Source organism: Siphateles boraxobius, unplaced genomic scaffold, assembly GCF_051911475.1.
Source record: "Siphateles boraxobius isolate OS27281-9 unplaced genomic scaffold, OSU_SipBor_1 7, whole genome shotgun sequence".
Classification (NCBI taxonomy): domain Eukaryota; kingdom Metazoa; phylum Chordata; class Actinopteri; order Cypriniformes; family Leuciscidae; genus Siphateles; species Siphateles boraxobius.
The window spans coordinates 31,599,026-31,617,924 of NW_027509197.1; the positions used below are offsets into that span (position 1 = coordinate 31,599,026).

General features: G+C 39.4%; 1 protein-coding gene across 1 annotated transcript in view; it reads right to left on the reverse strand.

The window, feature by feature from the left end:
- abca12 (ATP-binding cassette, sub-family A (ABC1), member 12) overlaps positions 1–16,987 on the reverse strand; it is a 90,272-nt gene extending 73,285 nt beyond the window's left edge. Inside the window, exons 1-9 of the mRNA XM_077215687.1 lie at positions 16,737–16,987; positions 15,411–15,492; positions 14,853–14,946; positions 10,349–10,517; positions 9,528–9,655; positions 9,336–9,400; positions 8,738–8,911; positions 8,404–8,597; positions 7,530–7,648 (exon numbers count right to left, since the gene is read on the reverse strand). Of these exons, the coding sequence (XP_077071802.1) occupies positions 7,530–7,648; positions 8,404–8,597; positions 8,738–8,911; positions 9,336–9,400; positions 9,528–9,655; positions 10,349–10,517; positions 14,853–14,946; positions 15,411–15,479 (1,012 nt within the window). The 5' untranslated portion in view covers positions 15,480–15,492; positions 16,737–16,987. The remainder of the gene's footprint in view (positions 1–7,529; positions 7,649–8,403; positions 8,598–8,737; positions 8,912–9,335; positions 9,401–9,527; positions 9,656–10,348; positions 10,518–14,852; positions 14,947–15,410; positions 15,493–16,736) is intronic.
- Between the last annotated feature and the right edge of the window lie 1,912 nt (positions 16,988–18,899).

Sequence of the window (18,899 nt, forward strand, 5' to 3'; positions counted from 1 at the left end):
TTAGCGTATTAAAGCCAGGCTCGTAGGCTGCGTCACTGATTTCATCATCTTCAGCGAAGCTCTCCGCATCGCTGGACTCTGAGAGAAGCCGCCGCCGTTGAAACCACCGACCAGCAAGCAGAGGAAAGAGCCTGAGGAAGCCGGCCGTTTTCGCTGCCTTCAGCCTTCCGTGCCTGCTACGCCATCCGGCGACAAATATCCTTTTAATGCTATTGCTTTCTGTGTTTGCCGCTGCGACACTCACTTTCTGAAAGAGCACGAGGCGTTTTTCTAAAAATGCCTCGCATTTCCTGTGGCTCGTGCTGAGCCCCGCCCAGCGCCGGAGACCGCCATGTGATCTGCGCTCTCTGCCTTGGCCCGGAACATGGGAAGCGCTTCCGCAGTCGACCCTGCGGGTTCGACTCGAGGCCTTCGCTGTGGATACTGTCACCCCGGAGCTCGCCGGATTACGTTACATCCCGCCAGTTTCTCTCTCTCCTTCTCCGCCCCTCCCAGACGCGCAGCTGCCGGCGCCTCAGGGGACGAAGCTGAAGGAACGGACCTAGGTGACAGCTGTTCCATCCTGACATCGGACAGCGAGGAGTGGTCGAGTCCTCATCACTCCGCCGCCTCCTCGATCCAGGAAGGCTACAAAAGCTACTGCAGCGGCGTATTCGGCAGTCAACGAGCCGGTAATACAACCTGCTCAACTGCACACAACCGCCGTTGCTACGGCGACCCAGACAAATCTCTCAAAAGATGGATGAGTCCCGCCGCGGCCGGACCACCATTGAAACATCTCGCCCTGTCAGTCCCCTTAGAAAAGGCTACTGCAGCGATGTATTCGGCAGCCAACGAGCCGGTAATGCAACCCGCTCGCCTGCAAAATCTCAAGAGTATAACGTCTGGTTATCCGGCTCATGCCATGGTGCTCTAAGTGTAGCAATGTGCCCACGTCTCAGTGTTCACCCCTACACGCAAGCACGTTACCCCCGTGTCTCTCACACTCACAGAGCCCACTTTCATAAAGCTGGCAAATGCCGCTCGAGTGTTAGATGTAGAGAATGTGCCGACAAACCTGTGCTCACACCTACTCGCTGTCCGCTCTGTTACACGGCAACAGCCTCACAGCTGACAAGTCATGAATGTAAGTCACGTGCCCGCTCACAAGCGCTCATGCTTACTGACAAACAGTTCGCCCCAGGCACCGCTCGCACCAAATATTTTCAGAAAATGTTCCCCATTCCCAGTAATCGGGCAATCTCAAGTGATACACACAGCCACAGCTGTCAGCGAGCCGCCGTTACCGAGATCAGAGGGCGCGTGCGCCCCGCTCACGCCTCCGGTTCAGTTTCCCGAGTCCGTGAAGTGCGGCGAACGGAACCCGGAGCCCATTCTGCCCCCAGCCATTCATGTAGAAGCATGGAAGGCTATTCCAGGTGTGTCAGATTGGGTGCTAAGCACAATAAGTCACGGCTATTCGCTTCAGTTCGCTCGCCGTCCCCCTCGCTTTCAAACGCGGACAGAGACGAAAGTGAAAGCGGATGTAGTACATCTACTCCGCGCAGAAATAGCCAAACTACTGTGCAAAGGGGCCATAGAACCAGTACCTCCTTCTCTGAGCGAGTCAGGCTTTTACAGCCATTATTTTCTCGTTCCCAAGAAGGACGGAGCTCTAAGACCTATCTGGAGACAGCCGTTCAAAATGCTCACGACCAGACAAATTCACGAGCAAATTCGCCCGAGGGACTGGTTTATCTCTCTCGATCTGAAAAATGCATACTTTCAGATCCCGATAGTCCCCCGTCACAGGCCATTCTTGAGAATTCGCCTTCAACGGTCAAGCATATTAATACATCGCCCCCTTGAGAGTGAAAGGGCTGCGAATTCTGAACTATTTGGACGATTGGCTGATTTTAGCTCAGTCAGAGATAGAACTGTTATCTCACAGAGCTGTGCTTCTCAGTCATCTGGAAAGCTTGGGTCCCACGGTCAACTGGACCAAGAGCTCATTACTGCCCAGTCAGTCAGTTTCCTGACACGCCGTGTTCGACAGCTAGCCGCGTTTTTCCAGGAGGGCAGCATTACACCTCTGAAGACATACCAGAGGATGCTAGGCTATATGGCATCAGCTGCGGCTGTGCTTCAGCTGGGCCTGCTGCACATACGCCCGCTACAACGCTGGCTGAACACCCAAGTGCCTCACCGTGCTTGGGTTTCAGGCCACAGACGAATCGGAGAGACTCAGAGCTGCGTTCCGGCTCTGCAGCCCTGGTTAGCGGCCGACTGGTACCAGCGGGGAGTGACAATGGGGGCTGTTTCACACCGATTGGTCATCTCGACGGATGCCTCCAACCTAGGTTGGGGCGCCGTTTTCGAGGGCAGACCGGCCTTTGGCCTGTGGTCAGACCAAGAGAAACGCTTCCATATAAACTGTCTGGAAATGATAGCGGTCGAGAACGCGCTCAAACGCTTCCTCCCGTTCATACAGGACCACCATGTACTGGTCCGCTCGGACAACATGTCTGTGGTGTCCTACATAAACCGTCAGGGTGGCGTCAGATCCAGAAACCTCTGCCATCTGACGGGACGCCTTCTTATATGGTCTCAGGGCCGCCTGCGCTCGCTGAGAGCCAGCCGTGCATGTGCCAGGCCACTTGAACGACGGTCCAGACAAACTGTCCAGGAACTACGTTCCCCCAGGGGAATTGTCCCTGCATCCCCAAACAGTCCAGTTACTGTGGCGCCTCTTCAGCAAAGCCAAAGTCAACCTGTTTGCGTCAAAAGACAACGCTCATTGCCCGCTGTTCTTTTCAAAGAACGAGGATGCGCTGGCCCAAATCTGGCCCAGCCTCCCACTTTATGCTTTCCCTCTGGTCTCTCTGTTACCACAGGTAATCAAGAGAATCAGGGAAACGTGCCACTCGGTGCTCCTTATAGCCCCGCGCTGGGAGAATCAAACCTGGTTCCCGGAGCTGATGCGGCTGTCCCACACAGCCCCTTGGCCGATTCTGGTGAGGAGAGATCTCCTCTCTCAAGCCCGCGGCTCAATCTGGCATCCCCATCCAGTGCGCTGGTCTCTGCACGTATGGTTAATCAACGGATACACTTTGTACTGCCAGAAGGAGTGATGATCACGATTACGCAAGCCAGAACTTCCTCTACGAGGTGGCTTTACGCGTCTAAATGGTCGGTGTTCTCCAAATGGTGTGCTGATAGAGATCTAGACCCACGAATGTGTGGGGTCCCGGGGTTGCTTAGCTTCCTTCAAGAGCTGTTGGATAAGGGCAGGTCCCCATCCACGCTTAAAGTCTATGCGGCGGCCGTCGCAGCGTTCGCTGAGTCGATGCGCGGCCAATCAATAGGAAGGAACAAGCTTGTCATTCGCTTCCTTAGAGGAGCTAGACGGATGAATCCCCTGCGAACCCCGTCGGTTCCCATGTGGGATCTTTCACTGGTCCTAGAGGCCCTGAAAGCTTTCCCCTTTGAACCATTAGACTCCGTGGACCTGAAGTACCTCTCGCTCAAAACCGTTTTTCTGGCAGCTCTGTCATCAGTTAAACGTGTAGAAGAGGGAAAGAGTATTGCGTAACCTGATCGTGCAGGCGCCACAAGCGTTTTTCGCTTCAGCTGATGAAACCAGTGACGCAGCCTACGAGCCTGGCTTTTATACACTAAGCCACCCCCATTTTGGCGGGCTATGACGCGTAAGGGCGCGAAGCGCCCTCACTGGACGTGACGTCACAAGCGAGGCTCAGTGGTAGGCTGCAGCAGTTGCCGCAGGGCAGCCAATGAGCACGCAAGATTGCCTGCTCTAGGTCTGCTGGCTGCTGCACTGCGTTGACAATAAATACAAAATTAAGGATAATTTTTGGCTTCAATATCTCGAGCAAAGATGACTTTACCCGTAGCGTAAGCTAGCTTACGTAATACTCGTACCCTCTTCTAGAGAGAACCGAGGTTACGTTAGTAACCGAGTATCGTTTCTATATGCACTTATAAGACATGACCTGAACGAACCATCAATCATTAATTTAACCCTTCTATCGTTTCTTAAGCGGGATATTCAATTTTATCTCAATGCACCAGTTCAGCTAAGAGTCTGGAGGTATATTTGCGTTTGATTGTGCGTTTCTTTGGGATTCCTTTTGTCGGCGTAAAAGGGTGTTTCCCGGGTTCGTTAACTGGCAGGTCCTCGTGCCTGAATAGATGTCTCTGGGCAGCCAGTCACGTGGTGTGTTGGCGAAGGATGAAAGTCTTTGAAGTTGGAAAGCGGGCTTTGCAGTCGAATCGTTTAAACGAAACTTTGCAGCAAAACTTAACTTAGAATCGAGACTCTCAACAGAAAAGAAAGATAAAGCTAAGAACAGAAAGAAAAATGAGACGAGAGTAGTTAGATGGCTTGAATGAAGCTGTTTAACCCATGGATGTTCTTCTGATCTTGGTTTGGGTTATTTTGTCTGCTCGTCTACATGTTTACTCGTCTGTCCGGTTCGTCATGGCTTCTTCATGACTTCTGTAAATTTGCTCTAGCGAACAAATTCACAAACCAAACCTCAACCCAACTTAACAAAAACTCTACAAAAAACTCTCCTGGCATTTTCGGGTCTTAAGATTTTAAACTCGGCTGTTTGTCCAGCCTCTTGGATGAGTTCTGACCAATTAGGTACTGTCTTTATTTCAGAGGTGGCACAATGCTTCTTTACCTCTCATCGTAAATCATGTGTTCTCTGTGATCTCTTTACTCTCCGGCTTTAGCAGAATACAAAAGTATACAATTTAGACATGATTCCTATTATAAGAACACAAAACATTTTACACAGATTTCAATCAAGCCATCTTCTGAATTAAGAACATATGATCGTATTGATAGGAATCAAGACACACTTTCATTCAAACATCTAATAGTTATAACAATTACATGACTTGTGATCTAAGCATAATAGACGCATACAGAGGTTGTAGATACAATATAGGATTATGTAGTGGAACAAGGTTTGATTATAAATCCGTCAATAATTGTTTTGGGATGATTTTATGTATTTTATGTGTAAGGTCTCAGTCTCTGTGGTTTTAAGAGATTTCCACCCTGGGGTCGTCAAAAGGTCCTTAAGAAGGATGTGGTCTGTTTTAAATCCTTTGTCTTGGGATCAAAAAATCTCTGCTGTTATCTTGGTGGGTCCCGAGCCTTGCCATCACTGAACCAATCAGTCTTTTCCAAACTATCTAACGTGACAACGTTCTTACTTTAGTTGAGCACATCTCTTTGAAACTTTCATGGTCGTAAAGTTTTTTAGCTGGGACTGGCTGGAGCCCACTCCATTTATGGCCCGAGATTAGACTGGTGTTTTGGGGATCTGGAATGTTGAGTTTTGTGTGGAATTATATTTGAACAAATCACCTGGATGATTGTGTTTGGTTCACCCTCAATTCCTACATAATCATGAAAGTAAAACAGGCGATTTAACTCGAAATGCTCAATCTCATTGGCTGATGCCAATTTCTGACAACTTGATTTGTTCAGAATCATCACGTGACGCGCTCTGACATTACATACTATGCTTTACACACTATATATACAAAACAATTACATTACAAAACAAATTTCAGTTTTTGTATAATATAATTACTATATAATACTAAACAAATCTGTAATTGTGGGATCCTAAAGTGGTTGTGAGTCCCTCAGGCAGATACACCTGTGTGGGAGGAAATCTTTTTTTTAAGGCTATTTGCAGTATTTTCTGATTTACAGGGTAAAAAAAGGAGATATTCATAATCCCCTCTGGTAATGTCTTTTCATTGAATATATCAACAAAATGAAAAAATAATTTTGAACCTTGTTTTTTTCAATGGTCAGATTCGTCACTTCAAAATATATGCAAATTAGAACATAATAGATATAACCCGATTAGCCTATTTAAACATAAAATTACAGAAAACTTCAAACTTTTTTTCTCCTATTCATACGAGTAATAAACTGGTAAAGTTTCATGGCGATATCTGTAAGTTAAAATATTTTACCCTATTCACATGTAGTGTCTCGCCTTAAGACAGGGTGTGGTGCACATAGAACAAGGCAGTCCAAACAGGTTTTGACAATAGACCACTGGTCTCTAAATCCCCTAATGATCAACACATCCCCCAAGATAGTAAGGAACCTGGCAGCCAGCAACCGGGGGTTACTTACATTGCTCAATGACACAATGGTAGTAACCTTGTAATGGTTCAAACTATCTGTTTATCCTTATCCAATGAAGAAACTCATCCAACCTTGTACAAACTTCAGACATAAAGAATCACTTTACTGGAATTTGATGTCAGTGATACCAAATGCAGTTTTTTTGTGCATTCAAGTTGAAATACTGTATTGTTAGATTTTGCTGTATTTGAATTTGGCCGAGCGATTGTTTGGGTGGCTCACCAATGTATTAGATTTCTCAAATATATAAAATAAGTAAATTTGACACAGAGTTCTTGTGGGGAGAAGATAAGGTTTGTAGTGTAGCAGTTCTTCAGCAGTGATGTTAGCATACTGTTCTTCAAAAACCTTAGGGCGTTTTCACACCTGAAAGTCCGCACCAAGGTCCGAACCAAAGTTCACATTTTGATACATTTTATACTTTCAGAAAGTTTTGGTTTGGTTTCACACTGCAATTATACGAGCGCACTAAAGAAATTTACGTGACATACTTCCGTCCTGTCGTCATCATCTATGTGGGCTGCATCTCGACATTGATTGGTTTGTAAATGGACGTGCGTCTGACGTCAGCGTGTTGTCAATGCGGCGGGTAACTTTGACATTATGAATGAACAGACGCATATCGTTGCAACTGTATTGTTATTTTTATGGCATTATTACCTGCAGCACCAACTATACACAAGGCTAGTTCAAATTCGCCAAATGAACGTCCTTGTCGTGCGAACATTTTATCGTCGCCGGCAGGAAAGGAGGAGAAGACTGCAAGCAATCATGTGAGCTCTTTTTTTTGTGAATTTTTTCCAGTTGACTTCTAATTATGTCATCAGACCATACTTCAATTAAAAACCTCGTCTCCTCCTCTCCCCATGTGCGTAGGGCTCATTTTTCCTGCCATCTTCTGTTTTTTCGGCTATGCGGGAACCACCGGAACTTCCTGTAAAAAGTCTGAAAGTCCGAACCATACAGAAATGCTTTCACACTAGAAACGAACCAAACCTTTGTTCTGTTTGATCCGGACCGAGACTACCACTTTTCATCGGACCAAATTTAATCTGTTTGGTCAGGACCGTGGTCCGGGGGAGGTTTCACACCTGCAATTTTGATTCGGACCAAACTGAAAAGTCAGAAAGTCCGGACCAAACAAGGTAGGTGTGAAATGGCCCTTAACCCACATTTCTGTCTGTGGGGGCAGAACTTTATAACAGAGATTTAATACTCAAAAGATTTGTGTACAAGATCTCTTGTACTCAATAAGTAATTAAGAGAATGATAATCACTTTAATTAGATCACCACAAATACCATGCATGCAGTTCACAAAACAAGTTCAGCAAGTCATCTTTAGCATACCTCTCCCTTTCCAATCACCCATGTAGTTGAGAATGCCAATGCCTTTGTTTATGACTGGGTTTGTGGCAGCAGTAGATATGTTGGCCTGTGGGAAAGTCCTCTGGAGGAATGTCAAGGCACTAATTGAAAATAAATAAAGAGAGGCTGAGATTCTTTGAAACTAGTCAAAACAACAAACATTACATGTACGTAATTCACACGTAATTGGAACGTGCAGTGTTGTGGATATACACATCAAACTGACTTTCAACATTTCACCTACATATATCAACAAAGATATACGGGATTTCCAGAACCCTAATGTCTGAACTAACATATTTTATCACTTACAAAATGACAGTCGTAAGTCTTAATTTACACAATCGTTCAAATGTTTGAGGTCAGTAAGATTTTTAAATGTTTCTGAAAAAAAATGTCACTTATGCATAGCAAAGCTGCATTTATTTGATCAAAAATACATACTGAAAATACAGTGATGTTTCTTATTGTGAATTTCATTTATTCCTGTGATGGCATAGCAATTACTTCAGTGTCACATTCTGATTGATCCCCCAGAAATAATTCTAATATGCTGATTTGAGGATCAAAAAACATTTCTTATTATTACCAATGTTGAAAACAGTTGTGCATTTTTGTTTCAGGATTATCTGATCAATCGAAAGTTCAAAAGAACAGAATTTATTTGAAATAGAAATCTTTTGTAACATTATAAATGTCTTTACCATAACTTTTAATTATGCTTGCAATATGCAATATTACAATGCATGCTTGTTGAATAAAAATTCTTTCAAAAAGAAAAGATTCTTAATAACCCCAAATCTGTGAATGAACTGCGATATGACCACAATTTTACACTATTTTCCTCAAAACTCACTTCTTAAGATTCTCCAGTTCCCCTGCCCCAGATTTTAGTTTCTCTTTATCTGTGGGCTTCAGGAAAAGATCTCGCAGGCCAAGCATGAAGTCCCACACTGACGTCTCCTGTTGAAGTCTATCTAGGACCACCACAGTCCCTCCAATCATTTCCAACACTTCTGTCGGGTTATTGAGCAGCATTTCTGTCAGTACCTGGTGACCCCCACAAGTCATTAGATAAACATAAAAGCCATGATGTCTAATGATTCTTTCAAATGACACTTTCATTTGATATTCGTGGGCATAATGAGACTAGACTGAAAGATTATGAACAGTGTGGAGGTCTGACCCACCTGGTTCAGGGTCAGTAAGGATGCTTCTAGAACTGTGTCATTAGAACTGCAGAAGTTTATTAAGGCTTGTGTGAAGAGATCCTCGGTACCGGCTGATGTGTTTATGGCAATCATGGAGAAGCTGCATAAGGACTTTTTCAGAATGTTCACCGACTCCCAAACAGATCCCATTGTCTACAACAAAGAATGAAAAAAATATATATTTAATTAAATAACCGGCCATTTCCCTGTCTGTTGTTGCATGAGTCAAGCCAAGATATTCATGTAACCACATTGCATGAAAAATATACAGAAAACATTTCAACTACTTTTTAATGGACAATCACAAAAAAACATTGGATTTTACAGCATATGTATTTTTGTATAAACTGTATAACTATAAAATAATATAAAATAATTAACCTTTTACATATTCTCTCTTAATTAAATTAAATTAAATTAAATTAAATTAAATTAAATTAAATTAAATTAAATTAAATTAAATTAAATTAAATTAAATTAAATTAAATTAAATTAAATTAAATTGCATTTAGAATTTTTTAAAATGTGGTACATGTACACAAAATACATGGATACGTGAAGATTACAAACAACAAACCTGATCTGTGTTGTTAAAAGCTTGCATGACTGAAGTCACATTGGGAATGTTTTGAAGGCTGGAATCTTTACAACAACAAAAAATGTTTAAAAAAAACAGTTAAAAAACAAATAGAAACTGATGAATTATATTATTATTATTATTTTTTAAATGAGTGGCGTTGTATTAAAAGACTAGAGATAATTTACATACTTAGCATCCTGTCCCATATCTCCAGGAGCTCTGGATGATTTGAAATATCCCTTTTCAGGATTGAGTGAACCAGTCCTCCCTTCTCTAGATGGGCCAGTGGAGGTAAACCATGGAGCAGTGCTGGTAGACTTAAATAAAACAGGACCATGGATATATACAAGAATTCTAGTTATTTTTTAAAAGAATAATCTTTTGTTACTTAAAGTGTAGTAAATTGTTATATTATACAATACTATATATATATATAAAGCAGGATTCAAGCCTACTCAAAAATCTAAAGAGGCACATGACTCACAAAACCAACATTTGCAACAATGACTCAACTGACAAAAGATTTGACTGTTGACTCAACATTGACATTATACACACTGCAGTAAAAAACTGGTGTGGAACAATGGGTTAAGTAAATATTCCTCTATTAAACAGCCAAACACTTTTGCGAATCATCTGGCCAAACAAGGCAATTCTTAGCTTTATAAATACTGAATACACTATACTTCATGAATACTGAGGCAAAGGGGACTGCGATGTCACGGGAGGTGAAGTATTTTGCCATGAGATCCATTATTATCTCATCAGTGATGCATTAAAATACAGGTGAACTGAGCTATCTTTATCAGACATCTAAGGCACGTGACATTAATGTGCTGGGTCACAGATATCCCCATTAATGTAGACCAACCAATATGGAATTCAAAACAAAAGCAGACTTTGACAACTTCAAAACAGAAAATGGTGCTACATGAAACAACTTTGTGGGGGAGAAGATGTTTCTGGAAATGTGTTATTTTACACAGATGTAAGCAAGACGTATGCATTACCTGTGAGATTCAGCATCCCTGCGGCGACGATGATCTGTGTACCAGTGCGATTTGGACTGTCCTTCTGTTAGGTAAGATTTGCTGGTGCACACACTGTCGGTGCTACACATGAGTGTCTGAAGGAAAGGGAAGAATCCAGTGCTCGGAAGGTTTTTCGGTGCCACATAGCCTGAAAGAAACAGCGCAGAGTTACATTTTATTGCTCAGAGGTTTGTTTTTTCATTGTTAAGGATAGCCCATGATGTCTTGTTGAACACAGTTTTACTTCTTGTGTTGACATATTTCCCACTGAAACAGGATATATCAAATTCATAATTTGCCACTTGCTATTGCTAAACAATGGCAGGTGGTATAAGTGGGGACATTCTCATTCTAGAGACATTTAATTGGACAGAAATGTGTATACGTCCCTGTGGGCAAGATGAGTCATCGATATTTTTGGTCTGCTTTCCAGGAAGAGAACTACATTTTAAATGCATATATATGTGCTATACGTTTTTTTGTTATGTCAACATTTATAGGTAGTACTAGTACAGATGACCTCTAATCTAATCAGATTTGGACTAAAAGCCGCACATGTTTCTCTTAAAACTTAGGAGAAATAAAAATGCAATGAGACATTGATATTTGTAAGAATATAGACAATAAAATAAGCGAATACAAAACGAATACAAATAGTATCCACCTTTGCCTCATGATGCCTTGCAAAATTACTTTCATTAAAGGTCCCATATTGTATAACTTTCTGAAGTTTTATTTTAGGTTTTGATGTCCTTAAGAATATATATTTGCGGTATAAGTACCAAAAGCCATCTCAATATATTCTTACACCTCCTTTCTTAGGAGCTCTGCCAAGAACAGGTCGATTTTGGCCTGTCTAATTAATATTCATGAGCCTCTCTTCTAATTGGCCTGTTGTTTTCTGAGTGACCCACCATTGGTTACTTAACATACATGTACTGTATGTTGCGTGAATGAAACATTTTCTATTGTTAACTAGAACACTGATGGATTTTTCAAAGTCCTTTGCATCATTTTGACAGATTACAAATAAGGATAAGATGGCTTTAGTGTAGGGTCCAATTCTCACTATTGCTTTGCTTATTGACATGCATATTACAAGGGTATTGGCTGTTAATTAGTAATTATAAGCACATAGTAATGCCTTATTCTGCATGACCATATTCTACATCCCTTAATCATACCCAATACCTAAACTTAACAAATACCTAACTATTAATAACCAGTAATTAGGAGTTTACTGAGGAAAAAGTCGTAGTAGTTAATAGTTTGTTAATCGTGAGAATTGGACTCTAATCTAAAGTGTGACCCAAATATTGTATTTCTCTGCTTTAGAAACATTCTAGTCAACACTGCTGAAAGAGATTTGTGGAAGTGACACTAATAATTTAAAAAGGAGTAGACTCATTTGGAAAAAGTTGATAGTGTAATATTTGCTTGTGGGTGATCTCTGGGATTCAATCCTAAGAAAACTTTAGGAATATAGAAATAAAACCCTCGGACACTGGCAATTTCCTCTTTTTTCACTTTTCTCTCTTTTTTCACTTCTTTCTACTTTTTTCTCTCCTTCCACTTTCCTCTCTGCATAATCCCGTCATCAATAGATACTGCTGAAATCACATCAAATATTTAAATATAACATCAGCTTTCATTTTTTACATAATGTACTAAACTTTTAACTCTTACAATAGCCCACATAATTTTGTCTTGAAGTAAAGCTCATATTGAAGTCTTAGATATATCTGACTGCCGACTACAGTCTCTTGGCGAATCTGAGCAGAGTTTGCAGCTCTGAAACTCTAAGAGGAGGTACTTTACCACAGGAGAAAAAAATCGGAACGTCTACGTTCACTCTCTATTTAATCGCATTGCTGTCTGGGAAAAAACAATTGAGATCTCAATAATGTTTTTTCTCAACCTGCAGGTTTTTCTTTTTTCTAGGGGAGGGAGAGTGTTTGTTTTTACTGTCTGGTTTGGTTTTATGGTTGAGGACTTTCAATGGCAATATACCATGTTTGTTTTCGTCAGTTCTTAAACACAATGCCATGAGTCAAAACATACATTACTATAGACTAAGAGTGACCACTTAAAAGGATTCGTGCTTTAGGATTATTGACCTTAAGCAATGTTTGTCCAGCAAATAGTGTTTGAATGAACCAAAACCATAGAGAAACCATAGAGATTGATATGAAATAAACATGACATTAGCTACTTGGGGTGTGCCAAGCATTCACATGATTTGATCACTGCAACTTCCTGAAACATACAGAGAAAGTATTATTAAAGGAATAGTTCATCATTTACACACCCTCAAGTTGTTCCAAACCTGTACGAATTTTTTTTTTCTGCTGAACACTAAAGAAGATATTTTGAAGAATGTTGGTAACCAGACAGTTAATGAAACTGTTGATGGTCCCCTTCTATAGTATTTCTTCCATAGTATAGACAAAATACTATGGAAGTCAATGGGGACAATCTGTTTCATCAACTTGAGGGTGAGTAAATAATGACAGAATTTACATTTTTGGTTGAACTATTCTTTTAACGTGAGGAAATACTAACAAGAACTGTTGCTTTAACCCTCTGGTTCTGTTTGTGTGGAGGTCAAAAATGCCAGATTTTTTTTATTTTTTATAAAAAATACTATTTTTTTAGTGTGATAATGTTTTATGTATTTATGTATTTAATGTGTTTATGTAATAGTTATGATCAATTTATAACATTCTAATCATTTATTGAGAATAGACCTGAAAATGAAATTTAAAAAAAGTGAAACAAAAAAAAAAACACTAGATAAGATCCCAGTACAACTGTGACTATTTTTTTCAGGACCATTTAACCTTTTTGAATCAGATTCATATCCATGATTTTTTAAAATTGTAATTGCAAGTGTCAAAACCTTTACCAACTTGCATATCATTCCGATAAAGTAAAAAATTCAAACCAAATCAACGAACAGCACCAGAGGGTTAAGTTAGTCATCAATAAATTTAAATTTAATAACAAATGCGATTTTATCATATCCAAATGTTGTTTATTCAGCCATTACAGATTTTTACAGATATACTAGGATAGATGACAGTGCATCGTATTTAATTAATTTACTCTTTATATGGAAAAGTGTGGCCAGGATATTTACCTATATTCTCCTCATATTAGTTTTTCTTTTAACAATAAAAACAGCAACTAAAAAATATATTATTTTGTTTACTTATTGTGTATAAAGCATAAAAGGAGGAGCGACGACAGTGGAGAACGAGACCGGTGCGTCGCGCAGGTGACGCTCATCAAACAATCACGCCACCGTATTCATGCAGCTCTCTCACTGCCCTCGGCCTCGTCCTGCTCGCCACACTTATTATCTATACATCTCTCCTATATGCAAATACACATAAGGAAAACACACCAACTAGAATTAGTGGAGGTCAGAATAGATTACCTCTGAGGTTAGCACTTGTTTTCTCACATTATCAAATGAGTTTTATTATGGATGCATATACAATTAGACAAACACTTGAGTCTGCCTGTGCAGAACGTTGCAAGGCATAAGGGAGCTACTTATGGGAAAGACCAGGCCTAACAACCCAATCCTCAAAAGAGAGATGTGAACTAACAGAAAACTCCCAAAGGACAGTCTGCTTAAAGGGAAAGATTGCATACAAATCTGAGAATATGTTTTTTTATCCCATATCATATTTAAAGGAACCTGGAGGCAGATGGATAATGTAAAACATTTAACAAGAATAAAGTAGATTTGGAGATTAGCTGCTGGGCATCCATTATGTAGAAATAAGACACTAGTCTAAAACATTCCCAAGCAAGACATGGTGGATAACGTCAAATGTGCTCAAGAGATCTGTGGCATCAGCCTGCATAAGATCTGCACATTACACATATTTAAATAGGAAGTAAAACTTGTAGCATATTTCCATCAAACCATCAGCATTGTTATTGTTCCTTGCTGAGCAGACCCGCTTTAGGCCCTGTGTCCACCAAAGCGTTTTTTCAAGCTGCTGGCGAATTTTTCAAGTTGTTTTCAATGGGAGCACCGCATTTTTTAAACGCCATGAGCGTTTTTTTCACGCTGAGCACCCAGCTTTTTTTACTGGTTTACTAATGCCACACCGACCAACCGCCAAATTCTGCTTGTACAACACCTATGACAACAACAAGCATAGAGTATGGAAGTTACAGTACACTAAGTGCAATGACAGTCCCCATGGGCTAACCTGAGGTTAAGTGTTTTGCTCAAGGACATAATAGTAATAAAGCTTGATTGTGATCTCAGTAACTCCACAGCTTCTGACTCAGACCTTCTCAGGATTGAAACCGCAACCCTTTATATAGAAGCCCAGAACCTAAAACATCTTTTGACCAAACCAGAATGCCTTCAGTCACTATCATGTCACTGTGATCACAACAGTATTTAGTTGACTTCCTTTTGCAGTCTACATATAGGATGTTGTATAATAGAAGTACTTACAGGTGTCTTTGAGTTTTGGAGGGAACTGTGAACGGGTGACCGCCAGGATGATAAAGATCACAAGTGGCCAGATAAGGAGAGCCAGTGACCAGGCCTGAAAACATCAATAAACAAATGTTCCGTCAGATTTTACTGTTGTTTACATTGTAGTACTGAACATACCATAAGACATATGTATACTAAGGTCTTCTGAAACATTTAAAAAATATGTGTTAAGGATACAAACAATATTAAAGCAATAAAGCACAGGTAATCCAAGAACTACTGCCCTACTGTACAATGCAGCAAGTCATTTCTCCGATAGATATCACTCCATAAAGTACAGAATCACTTTGCTGTGTTAACTTAATTCTATAATAGCAATAACGCAACCAAATCAGCTAACAAAAAGAAAAAAGGTGTGTAGAACTTACTCTTACATTTTAACATTCATTATGCAAATATTATGTTGTCCAAAGTCTGATTCATTTTGGGTAGAAACCGCACAAAACCTTTTTTTTTTTTTTTTGGAAACCATAAAAATGAGAATGTACAATTGTACAATTTGCATTTACTCACTGGCTGCCGGATGATACTGAGGCCATTTTTCCAGAGAAGAAGTCTTAACTGTTGTAAGAAGGAGGCCATTAGAGGAGACGTGCTGATAGAAACAAAAGAAAAATGCAGGTTATGTTAAAGATATTGGTGACACTTTACAATATTCATCAGTTAACATTAGTTAACTACCTTAGGTAACATGAACTATAAGAATGAGTAATACAGCATTTATTAATCTTAGTAAATATTAATTTCAACATTTACTAATATGTTATAAAAATCAAACATTGTATTTGTTAGCGTTGGTTCATGCACTGTGAACTAACATGAACAAACAATGAACAGCTGTATTTTTATTAACTACTATTAATAATGATTAATAAATACTGTAACAAATGTATTGTTCATTGTTAGTTCATGTTAAACAAGGTAGTTAATGTTAACTAATGATCCTTATTATAAAGTACCAAGATATTCAGTAATTCCAGCATTGGTACATATGCTGTATATGTTTCAAGATCAATTGCACATTAATATCAAGTAGCAATCAAACATAAAATATATTAATAATTACCACAAGGAAATGATTAAAGACTAATGAACATGATCAGGCTTCAACATCTAACTGATCTCAGCGAATTCATCATAAATCCACTGCCAAATGAGAATGTTATCAGAGAACGTAACAGCATCTGGCTTGGTAAACCTTGAACAAACGTGTAGACTACATTACACCAAAAACCAGGGATGGAAATGGGTGCCGGAAGTGAATTTAAAGGGTGAACGGAGTTCCAGTTCAAAATGTAGAGGATTTTTTTTCATCTTTTATCCACATAATAGCCTCAAAAAGCTATGGAAACTTCATATATAAATATAGTGGGATTTTATGCTATTAAAATCTAAAATATTTTAGTGAATCTCTGCCATTTCCACCACTGACAATAAACTCATCTTAACCAACTTAAAGCAATTTATGATAAGCCTTACCATTTTATATAGATGCTGATTAAATTAATAATAATAAAATTAATAAAATAATTTTTTTAAATTACATAAACATAAAAATAATTAAAAAGGCTGATTGATTTTTTTATATAGCACCCCCCCCCCCCTTTACTACTTGTGTCTTTGTGCACTTTTGACTAAAACTGACTAAAACTGTCCATTTAACTCATATTTAATACCGCCAAATAATATTTAATTGACATTATGCATTATGACTGAAACTCACTTTATGATCGCACCTACAAAATTAATAGCCTACCATAGCTACTACTTCACCAGATGTCAGAACTCTATACTTATTAGAGACCACTAAAGAATATAAATGGGTGAAGTTATATTTACCTTGTTTAGTCTGGGTTGAATTTGGTTTATCGCTATTGGGTCCGATGCGTTTGATATGAAGACATTTTGCTAGGTTATTCCTACCAAAAAGCTCTTTCCATGTGATATTCAACAACCTGAAGAAAAATTAATAACAACGAAAATCAAGTATGTAGGATAGGCTGCTGTTAATGACGCGCCGTAGAAGAACCGTTTTAAAGTCTCGTCAGGTGTTCGCACCGGTGTCAGTGATATCCAATATAGACGACTGTGATTGTACAGGTGAGAGGCGGGTGTTCCACACACAGCTTGAATGACTGGTTTAAAGATTCCGTGTGCCTCCAGTTGGTCTCTCTCTCTCTCTCTCTCTCTCTCTCTCTCTCTCTCTCTCTCTCTGTGTGTGTGTGTGTGTGTGTGTGTGTGTGTGTGTGTGTGTGTGTGTGTGTGTGTGTGTGTGTGTGTGTATTGAAACATATCATCAAATTCCAAATGCAATGTCAACCAAATATAGAAAATTGTTATTCGGCTCAATTTATATTGTCTGTTGTACAATCGTGACTTTCGATCTACCATTGCAATGGTGTCATTCCAACGTTTTTGCGCTTGTGAAAGAATGCTGTTTTACGTGGATGCTGTGACACGAGTGAAGCACTATAAATAGTTAAGCATCCAAGTGCGAATGGAAACATTTGGATTTGTGCCGAATGAGAGGAACCCTACGCCGGTTTCAGTTTCAGTTTCACTTTAAAAAGGTTTATAGCCTAAATTTGTTTAGGCTTTAAAATAAATATTGTTTGTGGGCTAATGAATGGCACTATAATTTATGTTTATTTTATACTTATATATTTCATCCTTCTTTTGCGTTGAATACAGTTAAATTGAAAGGATTTGTTGTGGAAATATCCTAAAAAAAATATGTTGATATTGTTTGTAAATAGTTTTTACCAGTATTTTACATTGTTTTTGAATGTAATAAAAAATGGGTCCCACTTTATATTAAGTGGCTTTACTACTTACTTCAAAATATAAGTACAAAGTACTTACTGTGTTGATGTTGTATTGTAAAACTGTTGTTGAGGTGTGATGCGGGTAAGGTTAGGGGCTGGTGTGGTGCTATGTGTAGGTTTAAGGGTGGGTTTAAGGTGCAGTGTGTGATTTTTAGCGGCATCTAGTGGTGAGGTTACGAATTTCAACCAACAAAAGTTACGGTGGCTGACAAGAAAATATGTCATGGTCTGAGACAGCAGAGAGTAGCCAGTTCAGCAATGAGGTTTCTTTACAAGGATAAATTAAGAAATTATGTTTACTTAATTATTCAGTAAAACTATATGTTATTGCGAAATCTATTGTTACTTGTTCATCATTGTGTCAGAGTTTTATTCGCTGAACTAAGCTTGCTTCCTTGCATGAAGAGCAACATAGTAACGAAACGCGTTTGTCCGTTTAGGGCTTCGGTAGAATCATGACGACAAAATCTGTAGACCTCCATAGAAGGGGGTGCCCGCGGTTATGGAGTTATAAATGTCTCATTCTAAGATAATAAAAACATAACGGTTCATTATACAAGGTCTTTATACACCACTGAAAACATAGTTATGGATCATATATTGCATTTCTGTCAATAGATCCTCGGAAATATTACACATTGCATCTTTAAGGTGTAAGGGAAGGGTCAACAGTGTAATTACAAATGTAATTACATACATTAATTACAGCTGTAATTACACGCAGGTATTTTCAAAATATAAGTACAATGTTAAAACATGTATGTACACAGTAAGTCCATGGTATCAAATTATTAATTTCAATGTAAGTACATAGTACCTATAGCCACTTATTGTAAAGTGGGACCAAAAAATGTGACTGATATCAATTATCTAATGGGTCTGTCCAGATCCGACCCACATCTAGTACACGTGGATTCCACACGGCCCAGATGTTGGCCAGATCTGGGTCAACACTATGTTGCTGTCTGGGATATAACACGTCACTATACAACATATGTCCTTATTACGAGAAAATATGTAATTTTAACAAAAAAAATTTGTCGTTTTAACAACATAACATCTCATTATTACGAGAAAATATGTCGTTAAAACGGCATATCTCGTTTCGCGAAAAGATGTTGTTAAAACGACATAACATCTCGTTATTACGAGAAAATGTGTAATGTGTAAAATATGT